Source organism: Triticum urartu, chromosome 7A, assembly GCF_056163025.1.
Source record: "Triticum urartu cultivar PI428250 chromosome 7A, HENAU_Tu73, whole genome shotgun sequence".
NCBI lineage: Eukaryota > Viridiplantae > Streptophyta > Magnoliopsida > Poales > Poaceae > Triticum > Triticum urartu.
In genome coordinates, this window is record NC_141879.1 from 711,050,258 (window position 1) to 711,069,014 (window position 18,757).

General features: G+C 46.6%; 2 protein-coding genes across 2 annotated transcripts; one reads left to right on the forward strand and one right to left on the reverse strand.

Moving 5' to 3' along the window:
- The first annotated feature begins 12,167 nt into the window (after positions 1-12,167).
- OS9 (ER lectin-like protein) lies at positions 12,168-15,135 on the forward strand. Its single transcript, XM_048686210.2, has 8 exons — positions 12,168-12,378; positions 12,767-12,843; positions 13,282-13,482; positions 13,609-13,680; positions 14,051-14,163; positions 14,262-14,328; positions 14,452-14,558; positions 14,641-15,135. The coding sequence occupies exons 1-8, from the start codon at positions 12,291-12,293 to the stop codon at positions 14,804-14,806; spliced, it is 891 nt and encodes a 296-aa protein (XP_048542167.1). The 5' UTR covers positions 12,168-12,290; the 3' UTR covers positions 14,807-15,135.
- A 1,053-nt stretch (positions 15,136-16,188) lies between these two features.
- On the reverse strand, positions 16,189-18,515 carry LOC125521163 (uncharacterized). The gene has a single exon (XM_048686209.2). The coding sequence runs from the start codon at positions 18,341-18,343 to the stop codon at positions 16,349-16,351; it is 1,995 nt and encodes a 664-aa protein (XP_048542166.1). The 5' UTR covers positions 18,344-18,515; the 3' UTR covers positions 16,189-16,348.
- Between the last annotated feature and the right edge of the window lie 242 nt (positions 18,516-18,757).

Genomic DNA, 18,757 nt, shown 5'->3' on the forward strand with positions numbered 1-18,757 from the left:
GACTTGCATGTCGATGAGTATGACAACCGGCAGGAGCCATAGGAGTTGTCTTTATTTTTGTATGACCTGCGTGTCATTGAGAAACGCCATGTAAATTACTTTACTTTATTGCTAAATGTGTTAGCCATAGTAGTAGAAGTAATAGTTGGCGAGCAACTTCATGGAGACCCGATGATGGAGATCATGGTGTCAAGCCGGTGACAAGATGATCATGGAGCCCCAAGATGAAGATCAAAGGAGCTATGTGATATTGGCCATGTCATGTCACTATTATTATTTGATTGCATGTGATGTTTATCATGTTTTTGCATCTTGTTTACTTAGAACGACGGTAGTAAATAAGATGATCCCTCATAATAATATCAAGAAAGTGTTCCCCCTAACTGTGCACCGTTGCGACAGTTCGTTGTTTCGAAGCACCACGTGATGATCAGGTGTGATAGATTCCAACGTTCACATACAACGGGTGTAAGACAGATTTACACATGCAAACACTTAGGTTGACTTGACGAGCCTAGCATGTACAGACATGGCCTCGGAACACAGAAGACCGAAAGGTCGAGCATGAGTCGTATAGAAGATACGATCAACATGAAGATGTTCACCGATGTTGACTAGTCCGTCTCACGTGATGATCGGACACGGCCTAGTTAACTCGGATCATGTTATACTTAGATGACTGGAGGGATGTCTATCTAAGTGGGAGTTCATTGAATAATTTGATTAGATGAACTTAATTATCATGAACTTAGTCTAAAATCTTTACAACATGTATTGTAGATCAAATGGCCAATGTTGTCCTCAACTTCAATGCGTTCCTAGAGAAAACCAAGATGAAAGACGATGGCAGCAACTATACGGACTGGGTCCGGAACCTGAGGATCATCCTCATAGCTGCCAAGAAAGACTATGTCCTACAAGCACCGCTAGGTGAAGCACCTGCTCTCCCTGCAGAACAAGACGTTATGAACGCTTGGCAGACACGTACCGATGATTACTCCCTCGTTCAGTGCGGCATGCTTTACAGCTTAGAGCCGGGGCTCCAAAAGCGTTTTGAGAGACACGGAGCATATGAGATGTTCGAAGAGCTGAAAATGGTTTTTCAAGCTCATGCCCGGGTCGAGAGATATGAAGTCTCCGACAAGTTCTTCAGCTGTAAGATGGAGGAAAACAGTTCTGTCAGTGAGCACATACTCACTATGTCTGGGTTACATAACCGCTTGACTCAGCTAGGAGTTAATCTCCCAGATGACGCGGTCATTGACAGAATCCTTCAGTCGCTTCCACCGAGCTACAAGAGCTTTGTGATGAACTTCAATATGCAGGGGATGGAAAAGACCATTCCTGAAGTATTTGCAATGCTGAAATCAGCAGAGGTAGAAGTCAAAAAGGAACATCAAGTGTTGATGGTGAATAAAACCACTAAGTTCAAGAAAGGCAAGGGTAAGAAGAACTTCAAGAAGGACGGCAAGGGAGTTGCCGCGCCCGGCAAGCAAGCTGCTGGGAAGAAGCCAAATAATGGACCCAAGCCCGAGACTGAGTGCTTTTATTGCAAGGAAAGTGGTCACTGGAAGCGGAACTGCCCCAAATACTTAGCGGACAAGAAGGCCGGCAAAACGAAAGGTATATGTGATATACATATAATTGATATGTACCTTACCAGTACTCGTAGTAGCTCCTGGGTATTTGATACCGGTGCAGTTGCTCACATTTGTAACTCAAAGCAGGAGCTGCGGAATAAGCGGAGACTGGCGAATGACGAGGTGACGATGCGCGTCGGGAATGGTTCCAAGGTCGATGTGATCGCCGTCGGCACGCTACCTCTACATTTACCTACGGGATTAGTTTTGAACCTCAATAATTGTTATTTAGTGCCAAGTTTGAGCATGAACATTGTATCAGGATCTCGTTTAATACGAGATGGCTACTCATTTAAATTCGAGAATAATGGTTGTTCTATTTATATGAGAGATATGTTTTATGGTCATGCTCCGATGATGAATGGTTTATTCTTAATGAATCTCGAGTGTAATGCTACACATATTCATAGTGTGAGTACCAAAAGATGTAAGGTTGATAATGATAGTCCCACATACTTGTGGCACTGCCGCCTTGGTCACATAGGTGTCAAACGCATGAAGAAGCTCCATGCAGATGGACTTTTAGAGTCTCTTGATTACGAATCATTTGACACATGCGAAACATGCCTCATGGGTAAAATGACCAAGACTCCATTCTCAGGAACAATGAAGTGAGCAACCAACTTATTGGAAATCATACATACTGATGTGTGCGGTCCAATGAGTGTTGAGGCTCGCGGTGGTTATCGTTATGTTCTCACCCTCACTGATGACTTGAGTAGATATGGGTATGTCTTCTTAATGAAACACAAGTCTGAGACCTTTGAAAGGTTCAAGGAATTTCAGAGTGAGGTTGAGAATCAACGTGACAGGAAAATCAAGTTCCTGCGATCAGATCGTGGAGGAGAATACTTGAGTCACGAATTTGGCACACACTTAAGAAAATGTGGAATAGTTTCACAACTCACGCCGCCTGGAACACCTCAGCGTAATGGTGTGTCCGAACATCGTAATCGCACTCTATTAGATATGGTGCGATCTATGATGTCTCTTACCGATTTACCGCTATCATTTTGGGGCTATGCTTTAGAGACTGCCGCATTCACTTTAAATAGGGCTCCGTCGAAATCCGTTGAGACGACACCGTATGAATTATGGTTTGGGAAGAAACCTAAGCTGTCATTTTTAGAAGTTTGGGGATGCGATGCTTATGTCAAGAAACTTCAACCTGAAAAGCTCGAACCCAAGTCGGAAAAATGCGTCTTCATAGGATACCCTAAAGAAACTATTGGGTATACCTTCTACCTCAGATCCGAAGGAAAGATCTTTGTTGCCAAGAATGGATCCTTTCTAGAGAAAGAGTTTCTCTCGAAAGAAGTAAGTGGGAGGAAAGTAGAACTTGATGAAGTATTACCTCTTGAACCGGAAAGTGGTGCAACTCAAGAAAATGTTCCTGAGGTGCCTGCACCGACTAGAGAGGAAGTTAATGATGATGATCATGAAACTTCAGATCAAGTTGCTACTGAACTTCGTAGGTCCACAAGGACACGTTCCGCACCAGAGTGGTACGGCAACCCTGTCTTGGAAATCATGTTGTTAGACAACGGTGAACCTTCGAACTATGAAGAAGCGATGGCGGGCCCAGATTCCAACAAATGGCTTGAAGCCATGCAATCCGAGATAGGATCCATGTATGAAAACAAAGTATGGACTTTGACAGACTTGCCCGATGATCGGCGAGCGATAGAAAACAAATGGATCTTTAAGAAGAAGACGGACGCGGATGGTAATTTTACCATCTATAAAGCTCGACTTGTCGCTAAGGGTTATCAGCAAGTTCAAGGGGTTGACTACGATGAGACTTTCTCTCCCGTAGCGAAGCTGAAGTCCGTCCGAATTATGTTAGCAATTGCCGCATACTATGATTATGAGATATGGCAAATGGACATCAAAACGGTATTCCTTAATGGTTTCCTTAAGAAAGAATTGTATATGATGCAGCCGGAAGGTTTTGTCGATCCTAAGAATGCTGACAAGGTGCAAGCTCCAACGCTCGATTTATGGGCTGGTGCAAGCATCTCGGAGTTGGAACGTTCACTTTGATGAGATGATCAAAGCGTTTGGGTTTATGCAGACTTATGGAGAAGCATGCGTTTACAAGAAAGTGAGTGGGAGCTCTGTAGCATTTCTCATATTATATGTAGATGACATACTTTTGATGGGAAATGATATAGAACTTTTGGACAGCATTAAGGCCTACTTGAATAAGAGTTTTTCAATGAAGGACCTTGGAGAAGCTGCTTTTATATTTGGCATCAAGATCTATAGAGATAGATCAAGACGCCTCATAGGTATTTCACAAAGCACATACCTTGATAAGATATTGAAGAAGTTCAATATGGATCAGTCTAAGAAGGGGTTCTTGCCTGTGTTGCAAGGTGTGAAATTGAGCTCAGCTCAATGTCCGACCACGGCAGAAGATATAGAAGAGATGAGTGTCATCCCATATGCCTCAACCATAGGGTCTACTATGTATGCCATGCTGTGTACCAGACCTGATGTAAACCTTGCCGTAAGTTTGGTAGGTAGGTATCAAAGTAATCCCGGCAAGGAACACTGACAGCGGTCAAGAATATCCTAAAGTACCTGAAAAGGACTAAGGAAATGTTTCTCGTTTATGGAGGTGACGAAGAGCTCGTCGTAAAGGGTTACGTCGATGCTAGCTTCGACACAAATCTGGATGACTCTAAGTCACAAACCAGATACGTGTATATTTTGAATGGTGGGGCAGTAAGCTGGTGCAGTTGCAAGCAGAGCGTCGTGGCGGGATCTACATGTGAAGCGGAGTACATGGCGGCCTCGGAGGCAGCACATGAAGCAATCTGGGTGAAGGAGTTCATCACCGACCTAGGAGTCATACCCAATGCGTCGGGGTCGATCAAACTCTTCTGTGAAAACACTGGAGCTATTGCACTTGACAAGGAGCCCAGGTTTCACAAGAAGACTAGGCACATCAAGCGTCGCTTCAACTCCATCCGTGAAAATGTTCAAGATGGAGACATAGAAATTTGTAAAGTACATACGGATCTGAATGTCGCAGATCCGTTGACTAAACCTCTCCCTAGGACAAAACATGATCAACACCAGAACTCTATGGGTGTTCGATTCATCATAATGTAACTAGATTATTGACTCTAGTGCAAGTGGGAGACTGTTGGAAATATGCCCTAGAGGCAATAATAAAAGAATTATTATTATATTTCCTTGTTCATGATAATTGTCTTTTATTCATGCTATAATTGTGTTATCCGGAAATCGTAATACATGTGTGAATACATAGACACCAACATGTCCCTAGTAAGCCTCTAGTTGACTAGCTCGTTGATCAATAGATAGTCATGGTTTCCTGACTATGGACATTGGATGTCATTGATAACGAGATCACATCATTAGGAGAATGATGTGATGGATAAGACCCAATCCTAAACATAGCACAAGATCGTATAGTTCGTTTGCTAGAGTTTTTCCAATGTCAAGTATATTTTCCTTAAACCATGAGATCGTGTAACTCCCGAATACCGTAGGAGTGCTTTGGGTGTACCAAACGTCACAACGTAACTGGGTGACTATAAAAGTATACTACGGGTATCTCTGAAAGTGTCTGTTGGGTTGACACGGATCAAGACTGGGATTTATCACTCCGTATGACGGAGAGGTATCTCTGAGCCCACTCGGTAATGCATCATCATAATGAGCTCAAAGTGACCAAGTGTCTGGTCACGGGATCATGCATTACGGTACGAGTAAAGTGACTTGCCGGTAACGAGATTGAACGAGGTATTGGGATACCGACGATCGAATCTCGGGCAAGTAACGTACCGATTGACAAAGGGAATTGTATACGGGGTTGCTTGAATCGTCGACATCGTGGTTCATCCGATGAGATCATCGAGGAGCATGTGGGAGCCAACATGGGTATCCAGATCCCACTGTTGGTTATTGACCGGAGAGCCATCTCGGTCATGTCTACATGTCTCCCGAACCGTAAGGTCTACACACTTAAGGTTCAGTGACGCTAGGGTTGTAGAGATATGAATATGCAGTAACCCGAAAGTTGTTCGGAGTCCCGGATGAGATCCCGGACGTCACGAGGAGTTTCGAAATGGTCCGAAGGTGAAGAATTATATATAGGAAGTGCAGTTTCGGCCATCGGGAGAGTTTTGGGGGTCACCGGTATTGTACCGGGACCACCGGATGGGTCCCGGAGGTCCACCGGGTGGGACCACCCATCCCGAAGGGCCCCATGGGCTGAAGTGGGGAGGGGAACCAGCCCATAGTGGGCTGGTGCGCCCCCCTTGGCCCACCCCCTGCGCCTAGGGTTGGAAACCCTAGGGTGGGGGGCGCCCCACTTGCCTTGGGGGCCACTCCACCCTTGGCCGCCACCCCCCTAGGAGATCCCATCTCCTAGGGCCGGCGCCCCCCCTTTGGGGAGCCTATATAAAGGGGGAGGGAGGGGCAGCCGCACCCTTGACTCTTGGCGCCTCCCTCTCCCCTGCTACACCTCTCCCTCTCGCAGAAGAACGGCGAAGCCCTGCTACGGTGACTGCTGCATCCACCACCACACCGTCGTGCTGCTGGATCTTCATCAACCTCTCCTTCCCCCTTACTGGATCAAGAAGGAGGAGACGTCACGCTGACTGTACGTGTGTTGAACACGGAGGTGTCGTCCGTTCGGCGCTAGGATCTCCGGTGATTTGGATCACGTCGAGTACGACTTCCTCATCCCCGTTCTTTGAACGCTTCCGCGCGTGATCTACAAAGGTATGTAGATGCAATCCGATCACTCGTTGCTAGATGAACTCATAGATGGATCTTGGTGAAACCGTAGGAAAATTTTTGTTTTCTGCAACGTTCCCCAACAGTTATTTGGTTGCAGGGTTGCTTAAGAGAGACCATCTTCATTCTACGCCTCTTACGGATTGATAAACCTTAGGTCATCCACTTGAGGGAAATTTGCTACTGTCCTACAAACCTCTGTACTTGGAGGCCCAACAACGTCTACAAGAAGAAGGTTGTGTAGTAGACATCACTCCACCTCCTTCCTCTGTCTTGTCTTCCAGTGCTACTCCACAAACAATGCTCCCAAGGAAAAAAAGATATCGCAGTACTACCATCGTCCGATCTCGAAGACCAGATCATGGGGTTTCCCCCGGAGCAGCACAAGTGGGTCGACAGTAGTTACATGATGATGCCTTCATCAAGGTAACAACGCAGAAGAACGCCATCGTTTACCATCGGCTCGGTTTTCACCGGCAACTATGTCTTCCCGACTCGCAGCTAGAGCTAGATGACGGATCTCAAGATCTGACCACTAGCATCAGGCTGACCACTGGCCACCACCGTCGGCTGCACCGTCTAGATCAGATCTAACCGGAGGTGCCGCCGACCAGTCCACCATGGCTCTTCATGCCGTCGCCGCCTATCCGACGCCCGATGGCGCACCGACCGCACCCACCGCCCTTCTCGGTACAGGGCTGTGTTGCGTCTGTAGCTGCCGCCCTTCCCGGTACAAGGTCGCGCTGCGCCTGCAGCTGCCGCCGCCCGAGACAGGGCAGGCCACCACACCGCTGCAGCCATCGACGCCGCGCCGCATAGATTGGATTTGCCGCCGAGCTCGCATCCTAGACGTCGCCGCCGCGCCGCGCACGACACCGCCAAGAGTTGTCGCCCGGCGCCTCCCCACGATCTGGTCGTCCCGCGCCGACCATGATGCTTGAAGGGTGGAGAAGCCCCGCCACCGCCTTGACGACCAGGTTTTGCCTAGCGGCGCTGCGGAGGGCGGCGAGGAGGGGGGAGAGGCGGGTAGGTTCGAGTGGCGGCGGCTAGGGTTTACCCCCGGGTCGCCCACGGGGACAACATGAGGGGTTTAGGGGAACTTTTATGCAAGAGTCGCCGTTGAAGCTTGTTGGTTTGATTCCCAAATCATGTTTTATACCAAGTGTCAAATGTTAGTGACAACACGTGGATTCATGGATATGAGATGGCGAATAATGAATGTCGATCGGCAACGGGGACGTCAACGGCAGGCCGACCAGCACCGCCGCAACGTGAGCCAGCGATCGACGACGCCAACGCGCTGGGTGAGATGTGCACGGCAACGGCATGGCAGCCACATGGGTACGGTTATCTAGAGCTTAATTGATTAATTATCTGGGAAGAGGGAAAAAGATCAGATTCTCAACTGCCTCGCAAGAAAACTACTGCTATTCAAACCGCCATTGTCTTCTCTATATGTTATGAAAAGACAAGGTCAAGGTCAAATGATGTGTGACAGAACTAATAGCTAGTCTTCTCTTCTTCTTTTATCGAAAATGATGTTACTTCCGTGTCCTTTCTGGTTCTGGCGAAGAAAACATAAGTATTGAATTTCTATGTGAGATTTTTCTCACGCATCGATCTCACATGGACATTTGAGTACCTATACTCATACGCGGCATTGTCCTGTACTCATTTTTCTTTTGGACAGGGACGTGCATATCATGTGACATGTGGATGTATATATCAGCATTGTTTCTTTTTTTTTTACCAACAAAACTTTCAATCTATTGATCTTCAATCATGACAGTACAACGAACACCAAAATAAAAATTACATATGCAGATCCATAGACTATCTAGCGACGACTACAAGCACTGAGTGAGCCGAAGATGCGCCGCCGTTATCACCCCTCCATCTCCGGAGTCGGGCACAATTTGTTATAGTAGACAGTCGAGAAGTCGTCGTGCTAAGGCCCAATAGGACCAGCGCACCAAAACAGCAACCACCGTTGATGAAGAATAACGTAGGCTGGAAGGATTCAACCCGAAGACACACGAACGTAGACGAACAACGACAAGATCCGAGCAAATCCACCAAAGATAGATCCGCCGGAGACACATCTCCACACGCCCACCAATGATGCTAGACGCACCGCCGGAACGAGGGCTAGCCGGGGAGACCTTTATTTCATCTTTAGGGAGCCGCCGCCATCTCGTCTTCCTGAGCAATACACAAACCCTAACAAGACAGAAAAAACGACTAAAAACGAAGCCCTCCCGCCAGCCCTTGCCAGGATCCACCGCGCCTCCATGGCCCTAGAGCCACTAGAGACGAGGCGGACATGCGGCTCGCCGGTGAGAGAGGCACGAACCTAGCTTTATTTTTTAGCTACGATTTTCTTCGTTCCAAATCGCTGAAGCAAAGGTATATCAGCATTGTTTCATATCCACGTGATAAGGTCTGTATGTAAGTAGATCTTTTTTCCTGTCGAGAAAAGGTACGTAAGTAGTTGTTGAGAACATTTTTTTAGAATATAACAAGCAGGTGTTTATATATACACCCCTAAGAATACACACACCATATATCTATATATGATCACCTTCGAGAGATTTAGCCGACATATATTCGATGACCGCACACAGAACCAATCTCTTTTAGTTTTTCTCTTAGAGGTAGGCAGCACACGTTAATTAGCCAACCCATTAATGTTATGGATCCCTCCACATAATTAACAATCCGCTCCTACTCTGTTGAAGCATGACAGGTATTCTTCATTTTGTTTGCTTCCAATAAGCCGTGTAGTAGATGCCGCTCCTTTTATATGCCTTCATATTTCCTCCCCATAATAATCCGTGTACATGCCACTTCTCCTTGGAGCGGGCAAGGAGTGCCTTTATTTTTCTTTTCTTCTTATAATCTCTTTGTCATGATCCTTCTTCCTTCATTATATCTTTCTCACTTATTACTGATTCCCGATAGCCTCAGGCAACCCGACTCCACCTTTTCCTTTCTCAACGTAGCTTCTTTTACAGTCAATTCGTGGACCTATAAAAATTGGTTGGAGTTGGTATAGATAAGCGATATGGTACTATTTAATTTGGTGAAGAACCTAAAGCTCATCAAAGTTGTGTAAGCTAGCTTAGTTGGTTTCTCCTGTTGGCGCTGGACTGAAGGTTGGAAACGATGTGTGCGTTTTTTGAGCGGGGGAATGATGTGTGCGTGCAGGAGAGGAAACGACATATGAAAATAGCTGGGCCAATTTACTTTTTTGAGGAAAAAATAGCTGGGCCAATTTGTTGCTTTGAGGCCCACTTAGGCACAAGGAGCGGGCGCACAAGGGAGAGGCCTCAAGCGATCGTGCGGGCGAGTGAGCTGCACGTACGAAAATTATTACTGTGACGGACGGACGAAACAGACTAAAGTTTGGAAGTAAGAAGCAATCACCCCTTTAATAGTAGGTATAGATTAGTATCATCTTGGATATAGACAATAAATATAGACGTGTTGAAGAAAAAAAATTAAAGCGTATTGTGACGGTGAACCCACGGAGTCAATCCGTGCTTTATTATTATTATTATTATTATTATTATTATTATTATTATTATTATTATTATTATTATTATTATTATTATATATAGGGATAGATTAAATAAGTCACCACAGGTGGCTCATAGTCGACGAAAACGTTTCCTCCCACTGATGGGTTGGAGATACGGAAAGTCCTTTCTCAGCCCGAGCTCAAATGAGCTCGGATGAATAGTAAAATCAAAAAGTATTTTAAAAATGCTCAAAAAATTCTGAAATTTTTTTGTGGTAAACATTGACAAATATTCTAACTGCTTGCAAAATTTCATCTTCATATCACATTCGTACAAGGCGTGGCAAAAAAAACAAAATCAGTGCTCTGAAATGCTTTGAAAGTAGCATTTTCAGAGTATCGATTTTGTTTTTTTTGTCACGCCTTCCACAAATGTGATCTGAAGATGAAATTTTGCAAGCAGTTAGAACATTTGTCAAAATTTATCACAAAAAAAATTCAGAATTTTTTGAACATTTGTAAAATGTCTTTTGATTTTACTGTTCACCCGAGCTCATTTGAGCTCGGGTGTAGATACTCCACGTCCTTGGAGATACCACTACACTCCTAACCATCCAATCATAAATTGGTTCGCACGAGTCTATTAATTATACTTGTCAGGGTCTTAACTGATGATGATTTTGCAACCATAGACGTTTAGCTGTTTGCCAAAGTTAATGCAATCTGCATGTTCCAGATTAAAAATAGATAAATCACAATGAGCATATTCTTATGTACAAATTATATTTGACGCGCTACACGTCAGTGGGGTTATATGATACGATCGGATCCGTCACCTCCACAACCGTCGAATGATGCAGACGATAGCCATCCAACACCTACCGTGTTAACAAGTTGCGCCCCAGCCGATTCAACATAGCTCATGATGTGCTCGAGGGTTTGCAAAGCGAGCCGTGTTTGCACCCTGGCCTGGGTTGCGACCACTTCCACCAATGCAACACGAGCCATGTTGTGCTCAGCATGCCTACAACATGTGCCGTGTTTACACCCCTGGCCTGAGTTGCAACCGCTTCCACCATTGCAACACGAGTCATGTTGTGCTCAGTATGTATGCAGCATGTGCCATGTTTGCACCCTAGCCTGGGTTGCAACCGCTTCCACCATTACAACACGAGTCGTGTTACGCTCAGCATGCATGCAACATGTGACATGTTTGCACCCTGGCCTGGGTTGCGACCGCTTCCATCATTGGAACACGAGCCATGTTGCACTTAACATGTCTGCAACACGTGTCGTGTTTGCACCCTGGCTTGGGTTACTATCACTTCCACCATTGCAACACGAGTCGTGTTGCACTCAGCATGTCTGCAACATGTGACGTGTTGCAGATCCAGCTGCCGCTCTTGCTGGTTGACTTGTCCGCAACTGACCCCATTTGCATGGCCGTGTTGCAAGGACTACAACACGAGCCTTGTTTTTTCTTGGCAGGAAAACTTTTGATTTTTTTCATTTTCAATGATGGCAGTGCAACAAACACTAGAAATAGTAATAGTTACATCCAGATCCGTAGACCATTTAACGACGACTACAAGCATATATACCATGGAGGCCACTGCCATTGTGTCGCCGGCTTGTACAGCCGGTGATCCTGTCCGGTCTTTACCTCGGACCATCCTGAGCACATTCGTCTAGACTCCACGGAAGCACCTTCCCCTCCGGCTGAAGCATCCTCTTTGTCACTCTGATGAGCGGTGTAGCCGGACATAGGGAAGATATGGAGGAAGAATATGCCTCTGGCCTCTCGAAAGTCCGGTTAGCGTGCTGTCGGACGTGGGGAAGACAAAGGGATCCAACCATAGACTAGTGTATTGTATCCATGTCGCGGGAGCGGAGCTCCGCGCGACTGTATATGCACATAATTTTACCTTTTTAGTTAAAAATGTCCAAAATGTATTCATCCGGTTCGTATGAAATCCGTCATGATTATATGAAATCCGGTTGAGTTTGCATGAATTTCATTCGTTTATTGAAAAAGAGTTTGAAATGTATGGCGTTAGCGTTGGATGACAACCTTTCGCATTCGTGTCTGCGAACTAGTCCCACTGTCCGCGGCAGATGCAGGAGAAAATTTGCAGGTTGCGTTGGAGATGCCCTTATAATAATTCAAAAAAAACAGCAAAAAGTTGCGAAGGCAGTCGCACGAAGAGAAGGCGGAAAGGGATAGTACGCGACCCGGCCGGGAAAGCGGGAGGCGGGAGGAGTAGAGCCTTCGAAGACGGCGGAAAAGACTTGCGTCGCGTCGTCTCCAATCTTCCACACTGACCCCGACTCCCTATCGATCTCCGCCGTCGCCGATGGGGTTCGCCGGCCGGCCGCTCCCCTTCCTCCTGCTCCTCCTAATCGCCGGCGCGGCCGCCACCGACCAGATCTTCACCACCTCAGGTAACATCGCACCAGGGACTCGTCCGATCTCGGGCCCTCCCGCCCTCCCTCTCGGCCGCCCCTGGAATTGAGACCCCCTCCTCTTCCCGCACCGCCTTTCCTGGATCCTAAGCCGCCAGCCTCTCGCCCCGCCCGCCGATGCGTGCCCGTGGCCCAACCAGCTATCCGGTCGTAGATAGGTCGGCCGCCGCGAGCGACCTTGTGGCGAGCGTCCTCGCGCGACTTCCTAGCCAGATCCAGCTCCCTGCAGTTCGAAAATACTCCGCTGTTTCGCCGAGTTCACTTGATTTGATGCAAAATTCTAACTGGTTGCTATGCCTAGCTCGTGTTGGCTTGTTGGTAACTGAAATTAGATGGAGGGCTGCACTGAACTGTTGGTGATTTTCAGGCGTGCCGTTCGGGAAGAACTCGCGTGAGCCGAGGTACCGCGTGGAGTTCCACCCCACCGATTCGCCCTACCACCCGGTGAGTGGTTAACTCCTGATGAGTCTTCATTCTGTTCTCCAGCAGCAGGAAAACATGGGATTTTCTTCAGTCCTGGATTGCCGGGTTTAGCGAATAAGAATTTAAGCCACCATAAGATGATACTACCAAGAAGTAATAATCAGTCCATGACATGTTAAATGTATGTAACTAGCTAAGATCTCAAAAGAGTGAGGAATATCAAGAGGAACTGCCCATCCTCTGTTTCTCAAACAGGGGAATGTGCTACTGTATAACCGATGCTAATTCACAATGTTTCTACTGAGTCATGTGTATCCCATGCCATTTGTGTCTTTAGAAATCCTGAACCTTAGTCTTTCTCTTACCTGAAGTCCTTGCTGCAGAGGTTGCTATTTGACAAACCTACTTCCTCTAGCTAACTTTAACTGTTAACTAAAGATACTTGCTGTTCTTCTGCAGGAGAATGGCCAGGAGTCTGAACCAATGACGGACCACGAGGGGAGACAATACACCTGCTACCTACCAGTGGAAGAAACCAAGACCATGAAGTCGATTGTCCCACAGAATGCAACCAATGTTATAATAGAAAGCGAACGGAAAGTTAAGCCAAAGGAGCCAGATGAACTGCTGGAGGTTCTCAAAGACCAGTGCTTCTACAGGGTGAGCATGCAATTCTTTCTTTGTGCATGATGAGCACATGGGACGTATGTTTGGTCTCGTGCATGTGTGCCAGGCTAATGGAATGCCTGAAAAACGATCTGATTGTTATTATTGTTGTTGACACAGCATGAAGGTTGGTGGTCTTATGAATTCTGCTATTATGGGAAAATCCGACAGGTTCATGTAGAGAATGAGAAGGTATGCCATTCTCTTTGTGAGGGTCATAGTAAATAGATCGTGCTTGTGTTAATCTTTCTATCCTCCACAGAAACTAATTCTGAATTGTTTCGGTACAAATATTGCTAGCTTTAAGAGGAGAGACCAGAACTGAACTCATTTACATTGTGAAAGAAGCAAACATTTTTTTTGCTCAAATAGTATAATACGGCTTCAATTACGTATCTTGATGCTTTCAGAGTGTCATGTATGCACGTCATAGTTGGTATAGCTTTTGAGCGCCAATGGTATTACTATGGCTTCAGTTACATATCTAAATGTTTTGCATGCCGTAGTTGTTAGCACTTTTGAGTTTTTTGTTGCTTTATTGAGTGTATATCTTTTCTTACAGGTTATCCAAGAGTATGTTCTAGGTGAATATGACCCTGATGCAACCGATGCTTACCATGACAACCACACCTCTGAATCTGCCGATGAGGGTCACGTGAAAGATACTTCTAAGAGGTATTATACTAAATCTGGAAAGAATGGTACAAACAATAAATTACATCTGGAAGCAGAACCCTCTTGAATGAATGTTTGATGTTTCCGTGCCATTGCAGGTATCATGTCCACGTGTACACAAACGGGACTGTCTGTGATCTCACCGATATACCGCGGTACACAGAGGTAAGGAAAGAAAGGAAATTACTGTTATGATCCATGTGTTTGTTGTTCTAACTTCAAGCCGTTTGATAACTGTGGTGCCCCATTGAGTAGTGCATTTGACGGTACCTTGCTTTCTTCCTACAGGTTAGGTTTGTTTGTTCTGAGCCCACTGTACTGATCAGTTCGATAAAGGAGATATCTTCCTGCAAGTATGTTTTAACAGTCCAAAGCCCAATGCTCTGCAAGAACCCGTGAGTACTATATTTTTCTCCTTCTGTTGCCAGTTCTCCTACCTTTCTACAATATGAACTCATTTCCATGTTCTGCTTGCAGGTTGTTTCAGCAGGAAAAACGCACCTTCTTCATCCACTGCAACGAGTTGCTTCCCGAAGCAGAAGCTGAGGCCGCCGAGGACGACGACTCTCTCCCAAAAGAAGCTCAGATGTCCATCGTTCCAAACCCCGACGAATTGCATAACTACGCAGCTTACGCTACCTGATTGCCTGCCAATCACGGTGCCCTCGGCTAATGAAAGATACCGTTATTTTGGAGGTACAACAGCAAGTTGGCAACATAGTATAACTATCCCCTGGCTTGTTTTGTCTGACGCCAACTAGTGTTTACAGGGTGCTCTTTGAGCAGATATCCATTCATCTGAAACACGTTGAGATTACCTTTAGAGGAAGATTAAGGGCAAAGAGTGTCTTGCTGTACTATAGTACTGTAGTATAATTTAGTAAGGGGTATGTTTGAGATTCAGTGGCAGGCTTTAGACATCACTAACATTTTCTTCTTGAAATGTTCATAAAAACAGTGCAGTGATCGTGAGAGGTTGTGCTTGTTATTTTTGAAGTAGAGAGATCGCCTTGAAGCAAAGGACCATCTTGTGAGCGAAGGTAGCGCTTGCTTCTGAATGCAGATGTTAGGATGCCTTTGCCCTGACCTTTCTTTTGATAGCTTCAACGTTTTCAAATTTTGATGCCAAGCTCAAGAACAAGGAGCATGTCGGTTAGGGCTTAGAAAATAGAAGCGGACGACGACTATCTCTGGCAGATTTCCACCCATGTTCGTACATCGTGCTGGAAGAAATTAAGGCCTGAGGGTGGGATTCAAGGCAATCTGCTAGTCAAACGAGGCGAGGTGCTTAGCATAGTCGCTGGCTTTTTATGCAATGCAACCCAGTATCATAAGCATTTTTATGGACACAAATGTGATAGCATGAGTTTTATCAAAGCCTTGCTTATAATAAGAAAGAAAACATGTGATGTGAGCATTTCACCTTGTTTGACAACCAGATTGCCTTGAATCCCACCCTCAGCCGTTTCTTCATCACTACTGTGATGTAACATGGGTGGAGATTTCCCAGAGATTACTACTATTTTCTAAGCTCTGAACCACATGCTCCTTATTCTTGGGCTTAGCATCCAAAGGTAAAATTATGAAAAGAATGGCCAGGCCATCCAAACATCGGCACTCAGAAGTAACTCACAGGATGATTCTTCACTTCAGAACAGTCTCTACTTTCTACTGGTAGATGCTTTGATAACCCAAGCATGCATGAATATCAACATACCGCACCATAACATGTAAGTTCGTACTCATATATACATGATGTAGATGTAGATTAAATTAGCCTAGTTCATCCCATCGAAAATTAAATTATAGATACAAATTTCAAAGGCTGCATGGCATAATGCGACACGAAACTCACATGAAAAATGTGCAGCACGTTTTCCTTCTATAAACATTTGAAGCAAATGCTAGTAGTGTCAAAAGCTTCGCCACTAAACCCCAAATATATCATTTACCCAGTTATACTATAGTACAGCCTTACTGATGTTATGTGGAAGAACACTGTTAAGCTGTAATCGCAAGAACCAGTAAAATACCAACCAGTTCTTTACATATAAACAAAACAAGTTAAATAACACTTTTCATCATTTTGCATCAACATTGTTATGTCATAAGAGAAACATATTATGCCATGCATTCCAGGGATTGACCTTGGATCACTACAGGCAGACGTTGCCCAAGCAGTCCGCTACTTGCACCTTGGACCTGCAAACCACCCGTTTCTGATCCCATCCCAGTAGAAAGCGACGACGAAGCAGACCGCAAATGAAGTTATTGCAACCCATATAGCTGACTCGTTGTCTTCAATGGCTGCTATCACCCCCGAATCCTCGTCGATATCGGTAAGATCAGGATCTCCAATAGTGAGATCAGGATTTCCCATCGAATGGACCGCCACGGACGATGGAAACTTCGGGAGGGTCCCCGACAGATAATTATAGGAAAGCACCAAACGTGTCAAGCTCAACAAACCTTGGAGCGATGAGGGTACCGGGCCGAACAATTCGTTGTGGGAAAGATCAAGAACCTTGAGGTAAAGCAAAGATCCGATGTCCGAAGGGATAGAGCCACTGAGATGGTTGTGACTTAGATTGAGGACCGTGCTCAAGGTGGTCGGCATTGTGGGGATGACACCACTGAGCGAATTATCGCCGAGATCAAGCTCGATGAGAAACTGCGATGAGCTGACTGAAGCCGGAATGGCGCCGGTGATCTTGTTACCGTGCAAGTACATGTTTGAAAGCCGAGGTAGCTGGAAAATCCCATGTGGTATCTCTCCATCAAATGAGTTTTGGCTAAGGTCCAATTCATTCAGGTTCACCAGACCAACAAGTGCAATTGGTATATGGCCCTCAAGATTGTTCATTTGGAGCTTAAGAACGACCAGGCTACCGAGTTTGTCGATCTCGACGGGCACCGCACCGCTCAGCTCATTGCTTGCAAGATTCAAGAGAAGCAGCTTACTGCATTTGCCGAGTTGCCAAGGTATACCTCCCACAAAGTTATTGTTGTCCAACTCAAGATAAGCCAAGCTCGAGGCATCGCCGATCGAGCCGGGGATGACACCATCGAGAAAATTCCCTCCGAGACGAAAGCGGTAGAGGCCACGAGAGAACCCCGGCGGAATGTGCCCTTGAAGCTTATTGTCGGTGAGATCGACGGTATCCAAACCCGGAGCCGAGAACATATCGGAAGGTATCTCACCACTTAGCATGTTGGAGCTCAAATCGAGCACCCTCACGTTCTTGGTGATCCCACTAGGTATGGAGCTACTGAACTTGTTGTGGCCAGCCGCGAAACGAGACAGTGTTGTCACGCTCGACAAGCTGCCGGGTATCGCGCCGCGAAGATCGTTGCGGGCAAGGAGCAGGGTTTGGAGGTTGGGGAGCTTGAGGAACTCATCGGGCACATCACCGGTGAGGTTGTTGTCGCTCAGATCGAGCAGAGTGAGATTTCCATGCCGGAACAAGCCCGTCGGTATCTGCCCACTGAAATTATTGTTGGATAACACCAGTTCCTCCAAAGAGATGGCCATGTCTGTCGGGAGGTCACCATGGAGCCCGTTGTAGCTGAGGTTCAAGACTCTCAGCCTAGGCAAAGAACTCAGCTGCTTGCTCACATTTCCGGTGAGAAGACTGAAGGAGAGATCTAGGACCTCCAGCCGGCGGAAGCCGGCGAAGTCGCCGAGCGGGCCGGCCAGCTGGGCATAGCTGAGGTTGAGCGCCCGCAGCCCGGCGCCCAAGGAGCACGAAGACAAGTGCCGCGGCAGGTCGGCGAACCTGTTCCTGGAGAGGTCGAGAGACTCGAGGGTGTCAAGGGAGCACAGGGCGGCGAGCACGGAGGTGTCGGAGAGGCCGAAGCCGGACATGGAGAGGCGGAGCACGGCCGCCGCGGCGGATGAGCCGGAGCCGTTGTTGGACGCCGGCGGCGGCGGCACGAAGCAGGTGACCCCGCTCCACAGGCACGGGTTCGGGTCGGTCGTGTTCCAGCTGGCCCACGGGGCCGTGGCGGATACCGTGGCCGAGAGCTCCCTCATGGTGCTTTCTTGCGCTTCGCTCAGCCGCGGCGGCTGCGGTTGCGGTTGCGCGCCGGCTGCCATGGACAGATGAAGCAGCAGCAGCGCCTGGAATGACCACCCATGGTGAGAAGCACGTGAGCCGGATGACCGGCTGCTCTTCTCCATGGCTGCTACTTTTCTCCGTAACTATATGCTTTTGAAAGGGAATGGATCCATCACCATACGTGCAAGAGGGTGATGGGTAGAAGCAGCGATAGTACCGTACATGTTCTAGTCGTCGGCAAGTGGGCCTCGAACGGTAGACGAGGTAGCGGAGAAGTAGTCTACACTCTTTTTTTTTTGACGGGGAAGTAGTCTGCACGTTTATACACATATCATATCATACTAACATGTATGGTTTGACCAAGAAATAGATTAGATCCAGATCCAACCATCGACGGCCTTTTGATTTGCAGGATTAGGAAAACACAGGAATAACAAAAACGCGAGTTTGCATAATTGCATTGGCATGTCCACTCGAGTCTGAAAATTTTTGTTTTTGCACTAAAGATACTTTTTTTTTAAAACTCAACAAGATCA

What these genes read in the sequence shown, in the direction of transcription:
- OS9 (XM_048686210.2), top strand. Translation starts at nt 12,291, where the DNA reads ATGGGGTTCGCCGGCCGGCCGCTCCCCTTCCTCCTGCTCCTCCTAATC. An exon ending in CCGATTCGCCCTACCACCCG is followed by an intron (nt 12,844 to 13,281) that starts GTGAGTGGTTAA and finishes GTTCTTCTGCAG; the next exon opens with GAGAATGGCCAGGAGTCTGA. An exon ending in GTGAAAGATACTTCTAAGAG is followed by an intron (nt 14,164 to 14,261) that starts GTATTATACTAA and finishes GTGCCATTGCAG; the next exon opens with GTATCATGTCCACGTGTACA.
- LOC125521163 (XM_048686209.2), bottom strand. Translation starts at nt 18,343, where the DNA reads ATGGAGAAGAGCAGCCGGTCATCCGGCTCACGTGCTTCTCACCATGGG.